The 19,748-nt window shown below is 42.5% G+C and overlaps 1 protein-coding gene across 3 annotated transcripts in view; it reads left to right on the top strand.

Annotated features, from left to right (window-relative positions):
* RUSF1 (RUS family member 1) overlaps nucleotides 1-19,748 on the top strand; it is a 216,880-nt gene that overhangs the window by 151,814 nt on the left and 45,318 nt on the right. For all 3 annotated transcript variants that reach the window (XM_078652830.1, XM_078652831.1, XM_078652829.1), the window contains exons 9-10: nucleotides 18,098-18,168; nucleotides 18,326-18,510. In XM_078652830.1, the coding sequence (XP_078508956.1) occupies nucleotides 18,098-18,168; nucleotides 18,326-18,510 (256 nt within the window). The remainder of the gene's footprint in view (nucleotides 1-18,097; nucleotides 18,169-18,325; nucleotides 18,511-19,748) is intronic.

Here is a 19,748-nt window from a genome sequence, read left to right as displayed (position 1 = left end):
ATATGAGCCAGACAAAACAGTTAGCTAGGGCACATTTGATAAAATAAGTGTTTAAAACATAAATAGTCTTATGATATCAATGGGAAGAGCATATTATAACAGATACATATCATGACCGCAGAAATGGACACAAATATATGTTTACATAGACAACTCCAAAATGGAGATGTTAATAAAGTCAATATTAATACATTTGATATTGTATTCAAGAACATATCGAGCAAATGTAATCCCAAAATGTGAGAAAAACATAGCAAATTGTTTTGAATACATCAACCAATTGCCATGGCTTCACATACTAACCTTTTAAGACCACAACAAAAATATTTATATGACAAATGATCAGAGAAAGGAGACAACACAAAAACCCAAAACTAATACAATCTCTACATCTCCGATTAGGTTAGGTTATACTAGCGTACCTTTGCTGTAGACAAACATTTGTTGTATTGACGAAACGCGTCTGCGATCATGAATTTTAAGAATTTGACAATGGAAAAAGAAAAAATAATTTATTTACCTACAATTGTTTTCCTTTCATATTGTAATTGTGGATAATAAGTAAGCTCCACTTGTATATAATTTACTTGCTTGAGTGCGGGCCACCCCTTGTTCTATTATATTTAGTAATATATAATTAGTCTATTCAGTAAGGAAAGAAAAAACATAGGACATGGCATGAAGACCTGGATTTTAAGGGACATAACACTCCAGGGAATTTCAGTCCAACCCACGGTAGGCTTTTCTTGGCCTGTATGGCTACCAACATAATCATAGGACTCCATAGGACTCCAAAAAAAAAAGAAAAAAGGAAAAGAAGAAGAGGCCCAAACCAAATTTATAGGTATACTAACTCTTACCCTTGTTCTTATAGATATCTTTAAGCAATAATGTTATTATCTCTATTATACCATTCATCCCAAATCTTCCAAAATGCAGTTTTCTTTGTGTCGCTTATCGCTCTATCTAATTTTGCAAATCCATGTATTGAGTTAACCCATTCACACTCTAGTGGGGAAACAGGGGAAATCCATTTTATACATAATTCCCTACGCGCCAGTAGAAAAAGCACAAACATTAAAATTTTGTGATTCTTAAATATCTGGCTTGTGACTTCCTCATCCGGGGTCATGCCAAAAATTACTTGAGAAAGACTCACCTTAACTTCAAACCCCACAATGCTGGAAATCGTTACACCTACTTTGTTCCAAAAGCCTTGTATTGATGGACATCGCCAGAACATGTGCACGTCATCCGCATCTGCTTACCCACACTTTTGACAGATCGCATTTTTAGAGCCCTTCTTAGATAATCTTCTTGGGGTCCAATACGCTTTATGGAGAGTAAATAAATGATTTTTTTTTTAACGAAGCAGCCTTGACATTCTGCCATAGAACCGCAAAAGATACTTGCCTTATGGTTTCCCGATCGTAGTTTGGCAGCTCTCTCCTCCAGATCACCTCGAACCACTGCTGAGATTCTTCCAGAGGCTGAGTTAACATCCTGTACCAAACGGCTATTTCTTTACCTCCAATGTTTGTGGTAGCTGCCTTCTTTTCAAAAAGATCATTACCCATGCCCAGATTTTTAAGAGATTTGGCCCAACTTGCCAACTGGTAGTATTTGAATTTAGAAACAGTCCCACTTGTGATATCCTGAAGTTTCTGCCAAGAAATGATGTCTGAGCCTTTCAACAGCTCGCCCCATCTTGCTACGCCGTTTATTTGAATTGGAACCGCCAAAGAATCTTGAAGGCACTTTGGTGTGCCTGGTGAGCTCCAAATAGGGGCAAGTGTACTGTAATAGTGAATACATTGTGATGTTCTTATTTGATACCATCCTTTGCATGCTGCTAATAAAATCTTTAGTTTAACTTTCTTGAAAAATGTTGGGTCCCCAAATTTAAACAAAAAGTACCGGGCTTGATCCTGAAAGCCTATAGTTAAAGCTTTAAATAAAGCTGTATAAGAGATGGAGTCCCCTAACAATTGCCTGAAATTTTTTAAGTGGAATGCCCTTTGATATTGCAGAAGGTCCGGTGTAGCTACTCCCCCATCCTCCTTTCTCTCCCTGAGTTTTCGCCAAGCTATCCGGGGTTTCTTTTTTGCTCAAATAAAACTTGAAAACAGGCCTTGGATCTTAGCTATCCATTCTTTCCTTAATTCCAAGGGAATAGAATTAAAAATAAAAGTATATTTAGGAAGAATTGCCATTTTTAACAAATTCGATTTACCTAAAAAAGACAGGGACAGTGAATCCTATTTCTGAAGTTGAGACTTGACCTTAGATGTCATTTTATCAAAATTTACTTTCGCAATTAGATCTATGTTCTGTACTACTTCTATCCCCAAATATCTAATACTTTGTCGAATCTGATCACAAGTATAATGTGTTCCTTGCATCACTTCTGTCTTGGATTGATTAACTGCATATCCTGATATCTCCCCGAAACTTTTTAGAGTATCCCAGATGGGATTTATTGATTCCTGCAGATGACCCGTATAAATCACCTGCATATAAGCATAGTTTTTTTCCCCACCCATTGCATTGAAAGGGGCTAATATCCTGACATTGCCTCATTTTTATGGCTAACTGCTCGATGTACATATCGAAAAGCAAAGGTGAGAGGGGGCACCCCTGCCTGGTACCCCTCTCAATTATAATCTCTGGCGAAGGAGAGCCATTTACCAGGACTTGTGCCACCGGATTCTTATAAAGTGCTTTGATTACCCGCAAAAAACAGCTACCTAGATTAAAACGGAAAATGATTTCTTGAAGGAAAACCCAATTAACGCGGTCGAACGCTTTAGCCGCATCACATGTCATTATTGATAACGGTAAAGCATTGGTAGTAGCCATGTCTATTGTTCTTAATAATTCATGTGTGAGGTCATGCAAATGCCTTCCCTTAATGAAACCTTTCTGATCCTCGTGAATCAAAAGATCGATCACCCTCTCCAGCCGGTTAGTAATTAATTGTGTGAAAATGTTATAATCTGAATTGAGGAGGGAGAACGGCCTATATGATTCACAAAGCTTTGGATCCTTATTCGGCTTCAACAAGACTATTATAGTTGCTGCTCGCCATGACTCTGGCAAGACGCTTCCCTCGATGTAAATAGAATTAAACAGATCTAGCAAAATCGAGATTAGTTCTTGTTCTAGCACAGAATAAATTTCATTAGGGAGAGCGTCAGGTCCTGCGGCTTTGCCTTTCTTTAAATTATTGATAACTTTGTGGATCTCCTCTATTGTGAAAGGAGCTGAAGTCTCCTCCTTAAGCTGATCGTTAAGATGTGGAAGATCTAAGTCTTGCAAAAAGGCGGCTATTTGTTCATTGCTCGGGGTCATGTTTTCCATATATAACTCTTGGAAAAAAGACGTAAATGCTTGCTTGATCCCTGGTTCATCTGTTATAACCAATCCGGTATCATGAGATTTAACTTCTTTGATTATAATCCTTACAGAGTCAGCCCTTGTTTTCCAGGCTAACATTTTACAGCAGCCTTCCCCGTACTCCTGATTCGCGAATTTACTCGCGTCCCATCTTTTCCTTACTTTAACCTCCAAATGATCCGCTAAATCATTTTTAGCTTTAGTTAGCTCTGTTTCATTGTTTATATTCTGAACTAGAGCTAATTTTCCCTGTGCTAGTCTGATCGCATTTTCTAAAGCCTGTAGGTCTGTCTTCTCTTTTTTGTTAAAAAACGCACTAATTCCTATCATGCTTCCTCTAAAATGTGCTTTAAATGTATCCCAGACTTTATCTAGGGGCGCTGAATTAAGGTTAAATAAAAAGAACTCGGAGACAGACTTCTTTAGGTTCTCTATTATTCTGCTATCCAATAGAAGAGATCTGTTTAATGTCCATCTTTTCCCCTCTAAATTATTACCTAATTCTAAGTGTAATATTACCGCTGAGTGATCAGAGAGGTGTTCTGGTATGTGACAAACCTTACTGATGTGATTACTGATTGAAGCTGTATAAAAAAAAATCTATTCTTGACCTGTGACCATGTTTTTTATTGTGAAAAGTATATCTATCTGCAACAGTTCCAGATTTAACCCCTTTTATAGACCAGATATCCACTAATCCTAAGTCAGTCATCAATTGCTTTACAACTGCCCTCATTTTTGGAACTGCCGTCATTCGCCTCTTAGTTGTAGAATCTTGTGTTGAACTTAAAGGTATGTTAAAAACCCCCCCAGTATGATCGGTGCATTAAATTCAACTAAAAATAAATCTTTTAGTGGTCCCGGGTCATCTAGGTTGGGACCATAGTAGGCAGCAAATACTGTCCGTCTTCCCTGGAAATTTATCTTTGCGATTACCCATCTGCCTGATGAATCAACCTGTGTTTCTTCTAATATGGCATTTGAGGATTTCCTAATCAAAATTGCCACTGCCTTTATTGTAGCTGTTTGTGACGTACATATACAGTGATCCACCCATGGTTGGTATCTTATTATTTCTGGCCATTCTTCCTTGGTTAAGTGGGATTCCTGAATAAATATTACATCTGCACCAGAAAGCTTGAGATACTTTAGGATTTTTTGTCTTCTTAAAGAAACCCTCAGACCGTTGACATTCCATGTCATGACCCTCAGGCAATTAATTCTTGTTTGTAATGCCATGCTTTAAGATTAAAAAGAACCTAAAAAAAGAAACTCTGACTGTACTTTAATGTCAACAAAGAAAATAAGACTATCACAATTGAGGACACTTTTTTGTTGTTGTTTTTCCCCCCAATGCTCCCCCGCCCTTTGTGAAGATTAAGGGTTTAGTGTTTCCCACACATTCTAATCTTTTGCCTGTGACCCTCCCAACCCGCCCCACCCTCCCTGGGGAACCCTCCCTTTCTTCTTGAGGTGTGATTACACCTCCATTTGAACTCTCTCTACCGTAGGGCTGTATTAATACTTAGCTTATTTTTTATGGCTGAGCTTTTAACTCATCCAGAAATTTTCTCACTTCATTAGGATCGCGAAAATTGTGCATTTTTATTCAGCATAACTCTTAGTGATGCGGGAAATCTGATTTTTGCTGTGGCACCAAGATCTCTAAATTCTGCGATAAACTTTCCCAATTCCCATTGGCGGTCAAGTGTAGTGCGCGAAATGTCTGACCTTATACGGTACTGCCAATCATCTTTCTTATGTGAGCCTGCTTTTAATGCCCCAGTAAGTATCATTTCTTTCAGTGTGTATGACTTAAAATTCACCCAAATTCTTCTCGCAGCCTTTCTGCCAGGGGGAATAACAAAAGGGTCGCGATGAACTCGCTGTATGTCCTCCTCAAGGGAAGCTTGGTCAATGTCAGTATTCTGCTCCAGAATAAGCTTGGTGACAAATGTTTTAATGTCCCCTCCTTCCACTCCCTCTGGGACATTTAATATTCTAATATTGTTACGTCTTGCATTATTTTCAAGTTGTTCTATCTTGTCCCTCAATTCCTGCTCATTTTTCTGGAGTTTGTTCATCCCCAACTGGTTAACCACTACTTTTGCAGCAATCTGCCCGTACGCAATCTCCATAGTTGTAACCCTTTCCACTAAGCCATTGAGCTTTTCCTCCAGAATCCCGCAGTGGTCTTGAATTTTTTTTTGATTCTCCTCCAATAATTCACAATGGTTGTGGGTCTTTTTTTGATTCTCCTCCGAGGTTACAAACCGATGTCTAATCTCAGTTAGCATTGTTGCCATTAACCTCCCCAGATCTTGTGGTTCCTCCTGTATAAACAGTGGTTCTCCCGCAGTACTTTTTTCAGTGACATTTTCGGTAAGAGGAGGAGGAAGATGGAAACTGGAAGATTGTCCCCTTTGAGGACTTTTAGGGCTTTGGGCAGTTAAAACACTTGACCCTATCATTTCTGAGCCAACATCCGCTCCCATGCCCGCCAATGGGTCGAAACTATTTTTAGTTGGGATTTGGGCAATGATATCCTCATGTATGCTGTGCTCTGGAGGCAAACTCATTTTCCTACCGGCTACCGTCTGTAACACCTGTGGCTCTATATCCATTGAGTTCATTTGGTTATGAAGGTGAGAATCGGGATTACTAAGTAGTAGATCTTGTGACTGTACCTTAAAGTATGATCGTAGAGAGGGGGTAATTTTAACTTTCAGCTTTTTTTTTTCTCTCCTTCCCTTTCCCTTTCTCTCGCTCTCCCAAATTTAAAGATGCTTTTTTAATAGGTTTTTGTGTATGGCCGAGGTTGCTATCCTGCTGTATTTTATTCTGAATTGTTAATACAGATGTAGCGGCCGAGGAGCAAGATAACCCTGCGCCGTAGTCTTTTAACTCTTTGGGGGAGATTATCCGCACCTCAGGTTGAACTCTTGCACCCTTTACACTCAGTGTTGGGTCCTTTTTACCCCAAATCCCTCTACTCCTCAGCGTATATCTGTTTATGGTAGTAGTTCCCTCCTCCTTTCCCAACTTTTACGTTATACCGTCTTGGGAGCCCTCTTCTTTCTTTTTTCCTCTGCCTTTGCTCTGCTTTTTGGCTACCGCGGCTCTAGTAGTGGAGCCCCCCCCCCCTCGTCTACAACTTTCTTAGTATCCCTTAATTCCTGAGATACAACCCTTTTTTGCCTCCTTACCGGGCTCATAGATCCTTCCTTTGAGTCCCTACTGGCATTCTTCTTCTCTTCCTGAGAGAAGACCTTGCCCAATATCAAGGGGAAAAGGAGCTGTGGTGTAATACTGTCTCTTTCCTGCCCTAGGATCACTATACAGGATCGGGGATAGTGCCCTTTACCTCCTGGTGCTCGATTGGGATCCCCCACTCTTGCTGCTGCAGTACGGCTCCTCCTGAACCGAGCTGCTGTTACTGCCCAGATTCCTTCTGATACTGCTGTTATTGCCTTCTATCTATTTACAGGCTGCCCGCAACCTTCAAGGGGCGCCCGTTACCAAAAAGAAAGAGAAAAAGACCGGTATATCTATACTAACTACCGGAAGGCACCACCTATTTTTATCTTTATTTTTTTTATTTTTTGCCGTGATTCAGAGATCTAGAGACGTGCTCGCACCCTGACCAATAAAGTGCTGTAACACAGCTCAGGGCACCTCAAAGCTCCTCAAGCACCCTCTCTAAAAAAAAAAGAATATCCGATGTGACAGCTACTCTCTGCTGTTCTCTCTACTGTGCTCTCTGCTGTAGTCCCTGTTCAATGCCACTCAGAAAACACGAATCCAAAATCATGGAAAACATTCTACAAGGTTCCCGTGACCCAAAGAGACCGGAGTGTGTGTCTTCCCCCCCAGCTCTCCACAGCCACCCGTCTCTCACCGTTCTCCCCGCTATGAATCTGAAATCTGGAATATGGGATACCGGTAAGCTTGCGTGACAGCGCGACGACTCCCTCTACTCTCCTCTCCTCAATCTTGTTATTCTCCCTGCTCGCAGTCCTGGGTTTACCGTTGTCTTTGGCGTTTCAACTGCCGCTCCCCCACACAGCCTCACTGTTCTCGCTGCTCACGCCTCTCTCCGGGTTTCCGGTGTGCTGGCGTCTCGGCGTATTGACTCCCTTGACTTTCCTTGGTCTCCCCGTTCAAAATCCCGGTTAACTGTTGCCGGTGCTGGTGTTTCGGCTGCCTCTACAGTGTCGGCAACCTCAGCTCACAGAAATCCTGCCTCTCGGTCTCAGCCATAGAAGAAACACCCTGCAGCCCTACATCCAGCGAGAGAGCTCACGACCGCTCCTGCTTGGCAGCCGCCATGTTCCCCGGGACATAAGAACTTTGTGGGATATTGCATTTTTTATATGGAATGGTAATAATCGATATTGAAGGTGATCTAAGGAAAGGATTGTTCTTTTTGTTGAGTATCCACGGATGTAATATATCTTTGAATACTAATGTGATCCTTTTGAATCTCTCTACAACAAAAGAGATATTGCTATCATTGGTTGTAGTGCATTAATGAGCCTAATCAGAAGTTATATTTTTCAGTAAAACTTAGATTTGATATGGTACTACGGATTGTGTTGATTTGGTTAACAAGAGGAAAAAATGGTAGCGTAGGAACTGTTAAAATGGTGAACATTGATTTCCAGGTGAGTGTTACCTCACAAATATATATTTTTTTGTCATTGACTTTTAATTTCATTCAGGAGCAACCGCCGTGGCTCGTTCTTCACTTTCCAGAGATTTTTAAATCCGAGCATTTCAGTGTCAGTCATATATCATCCCTTTGTGCACTACTATTGCCTCCCAGGGGCAGTATTATTAACATCGAAACCTTTTCCAAACTGTTCACCTGCCCTTAAGTAACTATCAACCTACCAGGAAACACAAGCGCATTACTTTTAGCGTCGTTGTTCTATTCTTTTAGAATTTCTGTGTGAACAGACACTGTTTGTGATAGCAACATTTCTCTATTCCGGGTTGTATGAATTTGGAGTGGGATTTTGTCTGTGCACTTGACGTTTTCTGAACCTGCACACATCAGTTTTACTTAGATGTGGACAAATGCTTGATTATTGCACCCCTCATTATTGGTTTCAATAATTATTAGCATTAGGGGATTTGTAAAGCGCAACAGCTACTCAATGAGTGTCCAGACACTGGCAATAGTTCTGATCCCCAGCTATTAATTGATTCTAGATAGCAGACCCAAAGAACCAGAGTTTGAGGGAATATTTAAAGACCTGATTGTCTTTTTGTGGCTCGAAGCAGTTGTGGGAGGGTGTTATACTTCTTGGCATCAAGGTAGGCGTAGGAACTGCCACCTTACATTTTCCGAATAAATTGAAGAATCGTCAAAAGCATGGAATTGGAATATCGGAGGGATCGGAAAGGATGGTAGGGAATCAGTTTCTTGGAAAGATATTGTGGGCCAGTGCAGTGGAAAGCCCTGTTTGTCAAGACAAGCCTATTGAACCTTACACGGTCCTTGATAGGCAGTCAGTGTGTATTCTTCATAGATCCACAAATAGTTGATTATTTGTTATTTTACTTTATACCCATTTCAAGAATTGTTCCCTGTATCTTAGAAGCATGGCACATCTCCATAGCATGGGAAATAAGTTGTTTGTAGCGTGTTGGCATTTCAGACATATACAGGATTTGCATCCTGTAACCCCCTGTGATTCTGGGCACTTCACATCCCCGTGCCTAAAATGAAAGTGTGTCCTCATGTAACGTAACTGGTGCTATGTAAAGCGCTCTGATAACTGGTTCGGTTCTAGTTCGCGCTATATAAAACTCTGCAAAAATAATAAAACCGTTATTTGAATGGGTATATCTCTATCAAGTCTCAACATAAACAGATACTTTAGATAGACATTTTAATACTTATGGTTTATTTAACACATCTTCCTATTTTATAAATGTTCCCCCTAAGTTGGAGTTGTTTTTGTAATGACTCAAATTCGGTACCCAGTGTGTTTACAATTTATGTTTAATATGCAGAGGCACATTTGCTCAAACATTCTGATACTTGTTTTTCTGTTTCCTCCCTATTTAATTTAGACCATTCAATTCTCAATGACTTTAATGTTCTAAAAGAATTATGGCCTTCTGGCTCAGACTATACAGGTTGTTAAGTTCTATCTTGTCTGTGGATGTTGACGACCTTTAACTATTGATATGGATGGAGGTTTTATATGGGATAAAGTATCCCCTACTGTACATTATAAGGCTATTGCAAGGAACTGAGGAGTTCCTGACTGTACAGTGAAACGAGACCAAATGCAGAGTTTCATGAAGATCCAATGCGACTTCCAATAATTTTTTAATAGAGGGTATTTTATTCCATATAATACATGGTCACATCACACTTCCTTCAAACTGCTGAAATCTTTGATGTCTTACTCTTTTATATAAAAGAGATATTATGGTTTCAGATATGAAGAATAAAAGTGGAATAATTAGTGTGAAATTAAACACACCAAAAACGGCTACTAATGTGTTGAAAAAAGGTATTAGATTTAATGTAAATCCGATTAAAAACACAGTAACTCAAAATCAGTAGAAAGATTCTGTGATTCTCTCTTTCCTTTAATGACATAGAGTGCGGAACATAAACATGTTCTAATAATCTTGTTGAACACTTAATTTTATGAAAAGTCAGTTCTTTTTTTCTTTGTTAAAACTAAAGCTGCAGTTGTGCTCTGCGACTCATCTTTTACCCTGGCTACTAGTTTAGCAGGATGCATTATGACTCCACAACAGAAATCTTTAATACGTTAGTGCAATTAAGTAGCTATGTCATATCGTTATTACAGATGACTAGAAACTTCTCAACTTGATTTGTAATAAGGAAATCAGAGGGTGGCTTCTATACAGAGATTGCAGGTTTCCATATATTATAATGTTTTAGGGCAGCTTTTAAAACCATTCAATTTCTGATTACATCCTCGGATGTCACCATTATGAAGGGCTATTACAGTTTAATGAATTTTTAAGAAATTCAAATACAAGCTTTCGTTGCACCTTTCCGAGGTGCATGTGCTTCCTATCTCGCGTAACGCGACCAGCGCATATGTCAATATTCTCTGTACTCCTTTCCAGGGCCTGAATGTTGTCGATGTCCATGCACACATCATACATAAGCATCCACACACCTTTTCCTTTGTAATATGTTTTCTTTCTCTCAACTGAGCCTTTGTAGACCTTTTTCTGTTTTCAGCCATGAGGTTCTATTTCAAACCTCCACAGCTCCTCCCTTACACCTGTCCACTACCTCACCGAATAGCATCCTATGTTGCATCATTAAATAATCCCTTCTGTACATTTTGTTGCATTTTTGGACCTTCCTGTGTAGTATTGCTCTAGTAATTCCTGCAGGGACATCATCCCCACACCTTACTAATCTACTTCCTCCTGTAGTTTGTCTTCCTTCTATGGTGGAGTAGTGTTGGCTAGTTGCATAAATCTCCAGTCTTCATAAATTACATTTTGACAACTCCAACTTCTCCTTGCCCATTTCTATTGTTTGTAATTCTAGAGCTTGTGCTCTCCTTTATTCTACAGCGCTCAGTTACCTTGCATCTAGCTTTGTGCTACACATACTTTTAATTACTCCAAACTCATTGTTTCTGTTGTTGCAGTTTCTCTTTTCAATTCAATCAATTCAATTCTTTATTATGTTTTGGAACTCCGAGGAGATCCACATAAAAACCATACACGATACAAGACCCATTCAATGGAATAAAGACATCAACATCTCTCCCACTCTTTCTTTTACACTCGCTCTCTCTCTGAACGTCCCATCAACTGCTGCAGTTCATTTCACCTCTTTCTATGTTTCACTGCTTCTCCCTTCCTTAATCTCTCTATCAATCTTAGTCCTTCCCATCACTTTTCCCCATATCTTGAACTTTCTCTTTCTCTACAGTGAGCCATTTTTAGGTCTCGCACCTGGCGGTATAGCGTGAAGCGCTGTCGCCAGAGAGACCTATAGTCGTCGACTATGCTTTCAAGGACTTGCAAGGGAGACCGAAGATGGGCACGCGCAGGCTGCAGGTCGGACTGGATATGTGATACATACAGTTACACACTGTGCCCATCTCCTGTCTCCCTTGCAAGCCTCCTGCAGTTACTTTCACTTTCCCTCCCCGTCCGCCATCGGCTCCACAGCCCGACCAAGCCCCCTCCCCTCACCCCAGAGGAAATGTGCAAACTCACCGGGTGTGTAGGCTGGCTGCGGCACGGTACTGGAGCACTCCAGCTCCTCCAAATTTCTGGCAGCCCAATGCGGGGCTTCCTCCTTAGGCATAGGAGCCCGCACTGCTATCTGCTGCCCTCTCGGGACTTCAGCTCCTGCACTTCACTTCCTCTTTGGTGCCGGGGCTCCGTCTTCATCACGGGAGCCCCGGAAGGGGACAGGCGCTGCAAACACCATTCGCACGCGCGAGCCACAGGGCACGCGAAATGTAACATTTACCGCGCATGCGCGGCCAACCCTCGCCCTCCCAGGTCTCCTCCCCGCCCTGATGTGGAGCTGCGCCTGCTTTCTATTTTGCCGTTCCCTGCCTCCCGACCCTGAGACGGGGCTGTGAGCTGCTTGTGGCGTACCCCAGGCCGTAATGCAATTTGCTTGAATTTAACTATTCAGATGATGCATCCTCACAGCAGGTGGAACTGATTGATTATATTTTCACTGCAGTGCGTCAATTGGGAGTGGAGCACTGGTAGCGGGTGGGGAACAGTTCTGTGGCAACAGGGACCGTGGGCGAACCTTAGCCTAGCTTGGCCCCCGTCTGCCTTTAACATCTGATGTTGTGCATTGGCCTGAAAGTGCCTGGGACAGGCGACGAGGAACGGTGGGCCGGATATTGCAGCTTACTAATGGTTGTACAGATGGACAGCTCAGCTCAGCGATGCTAGGGGTGGTGATGCGACCCTCTACACAGACTTGCTCAGACACCGGGTAAGAGGTGAGTGATAAGGTTCTTACGAACGGCTCTCAGGGCGTCACTGTGCTGCGGGGCCGCCTCTGCCTTGATAGATCGGTGGCCGAGGATCGGGCCATGGGGTTTTCATGATGGCTGAGCCTCTTTCCCTCACATCCCCTGGGGTGCGTCCTTTGATTGTACTTATATGCTTGCCCAGGATCAACTAGTACTGCCTCGATCCCGCTGTCCTGTGGAGGGTGATTGCTTGACTGGCACCTGCCCGGAGACCGATAACTGGTGCGACCACCGTACTGGAGGCCCATACTGCCCCCTTATCTGTCTGTCCGGAGCCCACTCCAGCTTACCAATTTGGGCTTTGCTCAGAAGGTGTAGGCCCCCCCTTCATATCCTAAGAGGCGACTAATACCTTAATGCGCATTTCTCATCCCGGACTACGGCCACTGTCACACCCATACACCCCCTGCATTTGGACCTGCCTGCCAGGCCTTACTAATCTGATAATGTTCCCAGCCCAGCGGCTGTCACCGACTGTGACTTAAGACCACACGTGTCAGCTGCCCTCCACTCTGGCCTTCCCCTACTCTCTCCTAGAATAAGTCCTTTGTACCATACACTTCTCTTTGAGCACATATACTCCTGCACATGCTTGCCATCATGGGGAAAGGGGATCCCAAGAAGTGGAAACTCCCATTCGAATGTGCCAAGGTGATCAGAAGACCATAATCTCTGTCGGATGTGGACGATGTAGCAATTAACACCAATACCACCGAACAACTTAGCGACTCTGCTGCCACCATAGCTGAGCTCCATGCCGGTTATGCTACATATTTACACTGCGCTCAACGCAACCTACACTCCGAATACCACTCAGTGCCACATAATTACACGCCACATAATTACACTGCGCTCAATGCAACATACACTCCTAATACCACTCAGTGCCACATAATTACACGCCACATAATTACACTGCACTCAATGCAACATACACTCCAAATACCACTCAATGCCACATAATTACATGCCACATAATTACACTGCACTCCATGCAACATACACTCCAAATACCACTCAGTGCCACATAGTTGCACGCCACATAATTACACTGCACTCAGTGCAACATACACTCCAAATACCACTCAGTGCCACATAATTACACGCCACATAATTACAGTCTACTGAATACAACATACACTCCAAATACCACTCAGTGCCACATAATTACACGGCACATAATTACACTGCACTCAATGCAACATAAACTCCAAATACCACTCAGTGCCACATAATTACACGCCACATAATTACACTGCGCTCAACGCAACATACACTCCAAATACCACTAGGTGCCACATAATTACACGCCACATAATTACACTGCACTCAATGCAACATACACTCCAAATACCACTCAGTGGCACATAATTACACGCCACATAATTACACTGCACTCAATGCAACATACACTCCTAATACCACTCAGTGCCACATAATTACACGCCAAATAATTACACTGCACTCAATGCAACATACATTCCAAATACCACTCAGTGCCCAAATAATTACATGCCTCATAATTACACTGCACTCCATGCAACATACACTCCAAATACCACTCAGTGCCACATAATTACACGCCACATAATTACACTCTACTGAATACAACATACACTCCAAATACCACTCAGTGCCACATAATTACACGCCACATAATTACACTGCACTCAATACAACATACACTCCAAATACCACTCGGTGCCACATAATTACACGCCACATGATTACACTGCGCTCAATGCAATATAAACTCCAAATACCACTCAGTGCCACATAATTACACGCCACATAATTACACTGCGCTCAACGCAACATACACTCAAATACCACTAGGTGCCACATAATTACACGCCACATAATTACACTGCACTCAATGCAACATACACTCCAAATACCACTCAGTGCCACATAGTTGCACGCCACATAATTACACTGCACTCAGTGCAACATACACTCCAAATATCACTCAGTGCCACTGTTACAGGTGCGGGATTAATTGGCAACAAATGTATTCTTGTTTTCTTATCTTTTATTTTACGGAACAACAAGTCCGAGCTTTTCTTTCCCTTAGGTACAGTCCCACACAGTGAACGGCTTCTTGCTGTTCTTCTATGGCTGGACTCCGGCGGTTCTATTCGACGGCCTCTTTCGGGTGTCCGTCGATACAGGGATTTGTCCGTATCTGTCTTGGGACTCAATGCAAACAAAAAGGAGAATACACCGTATCAGTTGGATGTTCACTTTGTATACGATGTTTTTAAAGGAAAGGGAGTGAGGACCTAATAACTCGTGCCACACATTTAGCAAAACTGACGACGTGAGGTGGAAGTGCTCAGGGTGGGGACCCAGTGCCAAGGAGGTGGGAGTGAGGTTACTCAGCGGGCTTCCCCTTATCACGAACCCAGCCCCTGATCTTGTCTCGTACCTGTGCTAGCCATACACCTCCCGCGGGTGTATGGCTGGGCGAGTCGCGGGGTCGTTGGCCTCCTGGCGTCTCCCGTTTCTCGTCTTCTTCTCGTCGCCTCTTCTCCGTCTTGCTCAACTCTTCCGAACTCGTCTCCGCGTTGTCTTCCCCTTCCTCTCCGCTCCGGCCTCCTACTCGCTCCCTCCGGGTGAATAAACACACTGTTGATTCGTCTCTCTCTGTATAAGACGCCTCCGCGTCGTGACGTGACTCCTCCCACTCGCTACTCCATTCAAAGTTAAAGGGCCACTGACCCGTCTCCTCATCTGGTTGTTCCAGCTCGTCGTCGACGTTCTGTGGGGAGTATAAGTGATGAGCAATGGTACCAGAGTTCTGTTTAATGTCTCTTCGTATCTTCCCCTGTTTTAGGGACAGTCCCGGCCCGTTACAGCCACATAATTACACGCCACATAATTACACTGCACTCAATGCAACATACACTCCAAATACCACTCAGTGCCACATAGTTACACGCCACATAATTACACTGCCCTCAATGCAACATACACTCCAAATACCACTCAGTGCCACATAATTACACGCCACATAATTACACATGCAACACACACTCCACACAATACCACTCAGTGTTACGTAATTATATGCTACATAATTACAATGCACTCAATGCAACATACACTCCAAAAAATACCACTCAGTGCCACATAATTACACGTCACACAATTACACTCTACTGAATACAACATACACTCCTCACAATACCACTCAGTGCCATATAATTATATGCTACATAATTACACTGCGCTCAACGCAACATACACTCCAAATACCACTCAGTGCCACATAATTACACGCCACATAATAACACTGCACTCAATGGAACATACACTCCAAATACCACTCAGTGCCACATAATTACACGCCACATGATTACACTGAGCTCAATGCAATATAAACTCCAAATACCACTCAGTGCCACATAATTACACGCCACATAATTACACTGCGCTCAACGCAACATACACTCAAATACCACTAGGTGCCACATAATTACACGCCACATAATTACACTGCACTCAATGCAACATACACTCCAAATACCACTCAGTGCCACATAGTTGCACGCCACATAATTACACTGCACTCAGTGCAACATACACTCCAAATATCACTCAGTGCCACTGTTACAGGTGCGGGATTAATTGGCAACAAATGTATTCTTGTTTTCTTATCTTTTATTTTACAGAACAACAAGTCCGAGCTTTTCTTTCCCTTAGGTACAGTCCCACACAGTGAACGGCTTCTTGCTGTTCTTCTATGGCTGGACTCCGGCGGTTCTATTCGACGGCCTCTTTCGGGTGTCCGTCGATACAGGGATTTGTCCGTATCTGTCTTGGGACTCAATGCAAACAAAAAGGAGAATACACCGTATCAGTTGGATGTTCACTTTGTATACGATGTTTTTAAAGGAAAGGGAGTGAGGACCTAATAACTCGTGCCACACATTTAGCAAAACTGACGATGTGAGGTGGAAGTGCTCAGGGTGGGGACCCAGTGCCAAGGAGGTGGGAGTGAGGTTACTCAGCGGGCTTCCCCTTATCACGAACCCAGCCCCTGATCTTGTCTCGTACCTGTGCTAGCCATACACCTCCCGCGGGTGTATGGCTGGGCGAGTCGCGGGGTCGTTGGCCTCCTGGCGTCTCCCGTTTCTCGTCTTCTTCTCGTCGCCTCTTCTCCGTCTTGCTCAACTCTTCCGAACTCGTCTCCGCGTTGTCTTCCCCTTCCTCTCCGCTCCGGCCTCCTACTCGCTCCCTCCGGGTGAATAAACACACTGTTGATTCGTCTCTCTCTGTATAAGACGCCTCCGCGTCGTGACGTGACTCCTCCCACTCGCTACTCCATTCAAAATTAAAGGGCCACTGACCCGTCTCCTCATCTGGTTGTTCCAGCTCGTCGTCGACGTTCTGTGGGGAGTATAAGTGATGAGCAATGGTACCAGAGTTCTGTTTAATGTCTCTTCGTATCTTCCCCTGTTTTAGGGACAGTCCCGGCCCGTTACAGCCACATAATTACACGCCACATAATTACACTGCACTCAATGCAACATACACTCCAAATACCACTCAGTGCCACATAGTTACACGCCACATAATTACACTGCCCTCAATGCAACATACACTCCAAATACCACTCAATGCCACATAATTACACGCCACATAATTACACATGCAACACACGCTCCACACAATACCACTCAGTGTTACGTAATTATATGCTACATAATTACAATGCACTCAATGCAACATACACTCCAAAAAATACCACTCAGTGCCACATAATTACACGTCACACAATTACACTCTACTGAATACAACATACACTCCTCACAATACCACTCAGTGCCATATAATTATATGCTACATAATTACACTGCGCTCAACGCAACATACACTCCAAATACCACTCAGTGCCACATAATTACACGCCACATAATAACACTGCACTCAATGGAACATACACTCCAAATGCCACTCAGTGCCACGTAGTTACACGCCACATAATAACACTCTATCTATCGCATCACCACAGCATCACTCAGCACCACCACAGCATCACTCGGGGGCACCACAACATCACTATGCGCTACCACAGCATCACTGAACACCACAGCATCACTTGTCGCCACCACAACATCAATCTGTGCAATCATTCAACAACAACTTGTTCAAATACGTTCTTTCAATGTTTCAAGCTTTATTACAAATGTCACAAAAAGATGTTAATATTTCACTTCTGTTCTTGGATTTTCGTCACAATAAAATACACCGAACATAATCTTCACAAAAGTTATTTACTAAAGTTTAAGCTATTGCCATTATAAATTACAATAACTTTTATTTAAGTATTAATTATTTAAAAAAATTAAAAGCCATTGTTATTTGTAATATCAATACATCTAAGTCACGTAAATACAACACATATTGCATTACAAATGCTATAGGTCTCACATTTGCGAAAGTTAAAAGTATTGGCATTGTAAATGACAAAGCTATTAATTTCGCCATTTTCAAAACCAACACATAAATAAAAAATTTGTCATTTACAATACCAATAGCTCAAACTTTCCTAATGCGAGACCTATTGCATTGCAAATGTTTGTTCTTCTGTGTTGTCTTATCTTTCTGCCTTCATCTTGTACTGTGTCTTGTGCTTTCTCCGTTCTCAGACTCTCTATTACTTGTCTTTGTAGGAGACCCTGGTCAATCTCGCCGGTCTGCTTGTGAGCCTCCTCCTGATCCCTTTGGTCACAGATAATCTCTTGTGAGTGAAGGGTAAAATGTATGCCGGTTTCTGTGGGGGATGGTGAGCCACTGATTGTGGGACTGATCTGTGTTGGCATTGGTTGTTTGTTGATGTATGCTTGCCTTTGGCTTGATTAGCTGTTTATTCATTATCCTCTTTCCTCTCGCCCCTTCAGTCTTGTTTATGTCCTCTTCTTCTTCTTCACTGGCCTTCATCTCTACGCCAATTACCGAGCAGTCCGGGGCATTGTCATGGATACATTGAACCAAGCGCGCCTTACCATTCTGGTGCACCACTTCCTGCAGGATGGGTGTGTCTTAACACCGTCCGCTGCCAATCCTGAGGAGCCACTGTTTCCAGGTGAGGCAGCTGGTGTCTGCGGGAGCTAGTGCTCTTCTGGGCACTCCAAGGTTTTGGACAGAAAGTTACTTTTTATTACAGGCAAGATAGGTATTTACCTTGTTGTACACGCAGGACACTAAGTTACTTCTTAGTGGAGGCAGAGCACCACTTTAATTCGGATTAAAGCAGAACTAGATTTCTAGAAGACCCTGGGTGTTGTCTCTTCATTACAATGTTTACCTTTACCTCCCAGGTTGCTGTTATTCTCTGAAGGACATTATTTATTTTGCACATGTCACAGCTACCATTGATTGTAAGTTTGAAAGAGATGTCACTGAGATGAACTGAAGATCTGAATCTTGCATTATACATACAAGAAGGTCACTCATGAGCTATGCAACATATATAATATTCAATCATAGCCCATGCTAATTCCAGGAAATTGGAGGATTGACAGAACACTGGAAAACATTGAGGAAGTAAAGCTTTCACCACGGTGGGAGTTGAGTTGTTGATGCAGTTATTAGGAAGAATAGTTGTTAGGTTAGTTGCAAACCTCAAAATGTATCCGCCAACTTTCCTTTATCAAGTGCTTATTAGTCTGTCGCTAGCCAAGACCTTTTGATTTGACTAAAATTATATGTATAATATATTTATGAGGGCTTTCAGCTAACCTTCTTCATCCTTTGGTATCGTATTGTTATTAGACAACAACCATAAAAGTTTAGAAAAAGGGTCCAAGGGATATATAATTTAGAGACCCACACCTGATTATATCCCCAGCTCCTACTCAATGTATAACACAAGAAACACAGGGGGTCTGCCAGCTGATTATTAGGGCTGCACTGTCAGAACCGAGTCCACAAGATCTCAGAGTGTATAAATCACATAGACAGTGTGTTTGAGAAAAGAAAAGAGAAGAGGAAAAAAAAAAGAAGAGAAAAAGGGTGAACTATACATGCATAGAAGAGACCGATACATCATAGGGTATTCATAAATGGCTAACCAGTCCAAAGCGATTAATATAGGGTTTCCATCAAACAGACTTAATGATCAGTCATATCATTTGGCCAAACCCTTGTGCATAAAAGGCTGATCCCTTGATCATAGGGACAAAACCCGCACCTTATCGCTGTTTTGGGATTTGGTCCACCAACATAAACCAAACGTCCATGATGACTGATCTTTTGATGGTAGAATAGACAAGTGCAACAAAACAAATGGTGAAATTAAAATAGGATGGAATGCCCTCCTTC

The sequence above is a fragment of the Lissotriton helveticus genome, chromosome 7, assembly GCF_964261635.1.
Source record: "Lissotriton helveticus chromosome 7, aLisHel1.1, whole genome shotgun sequence".
NCBI classification, from domain to species: Eukaryota; Metazoa; Chordata; class Amphibia; order Caudata; family Salamandridae; genus Lissotriton; species Lissotriton helveticus.
Note: the sequence above shows the minus strand (reverse complement) of the source record. Positions and strands in the feature narration are given on the sequence as shown.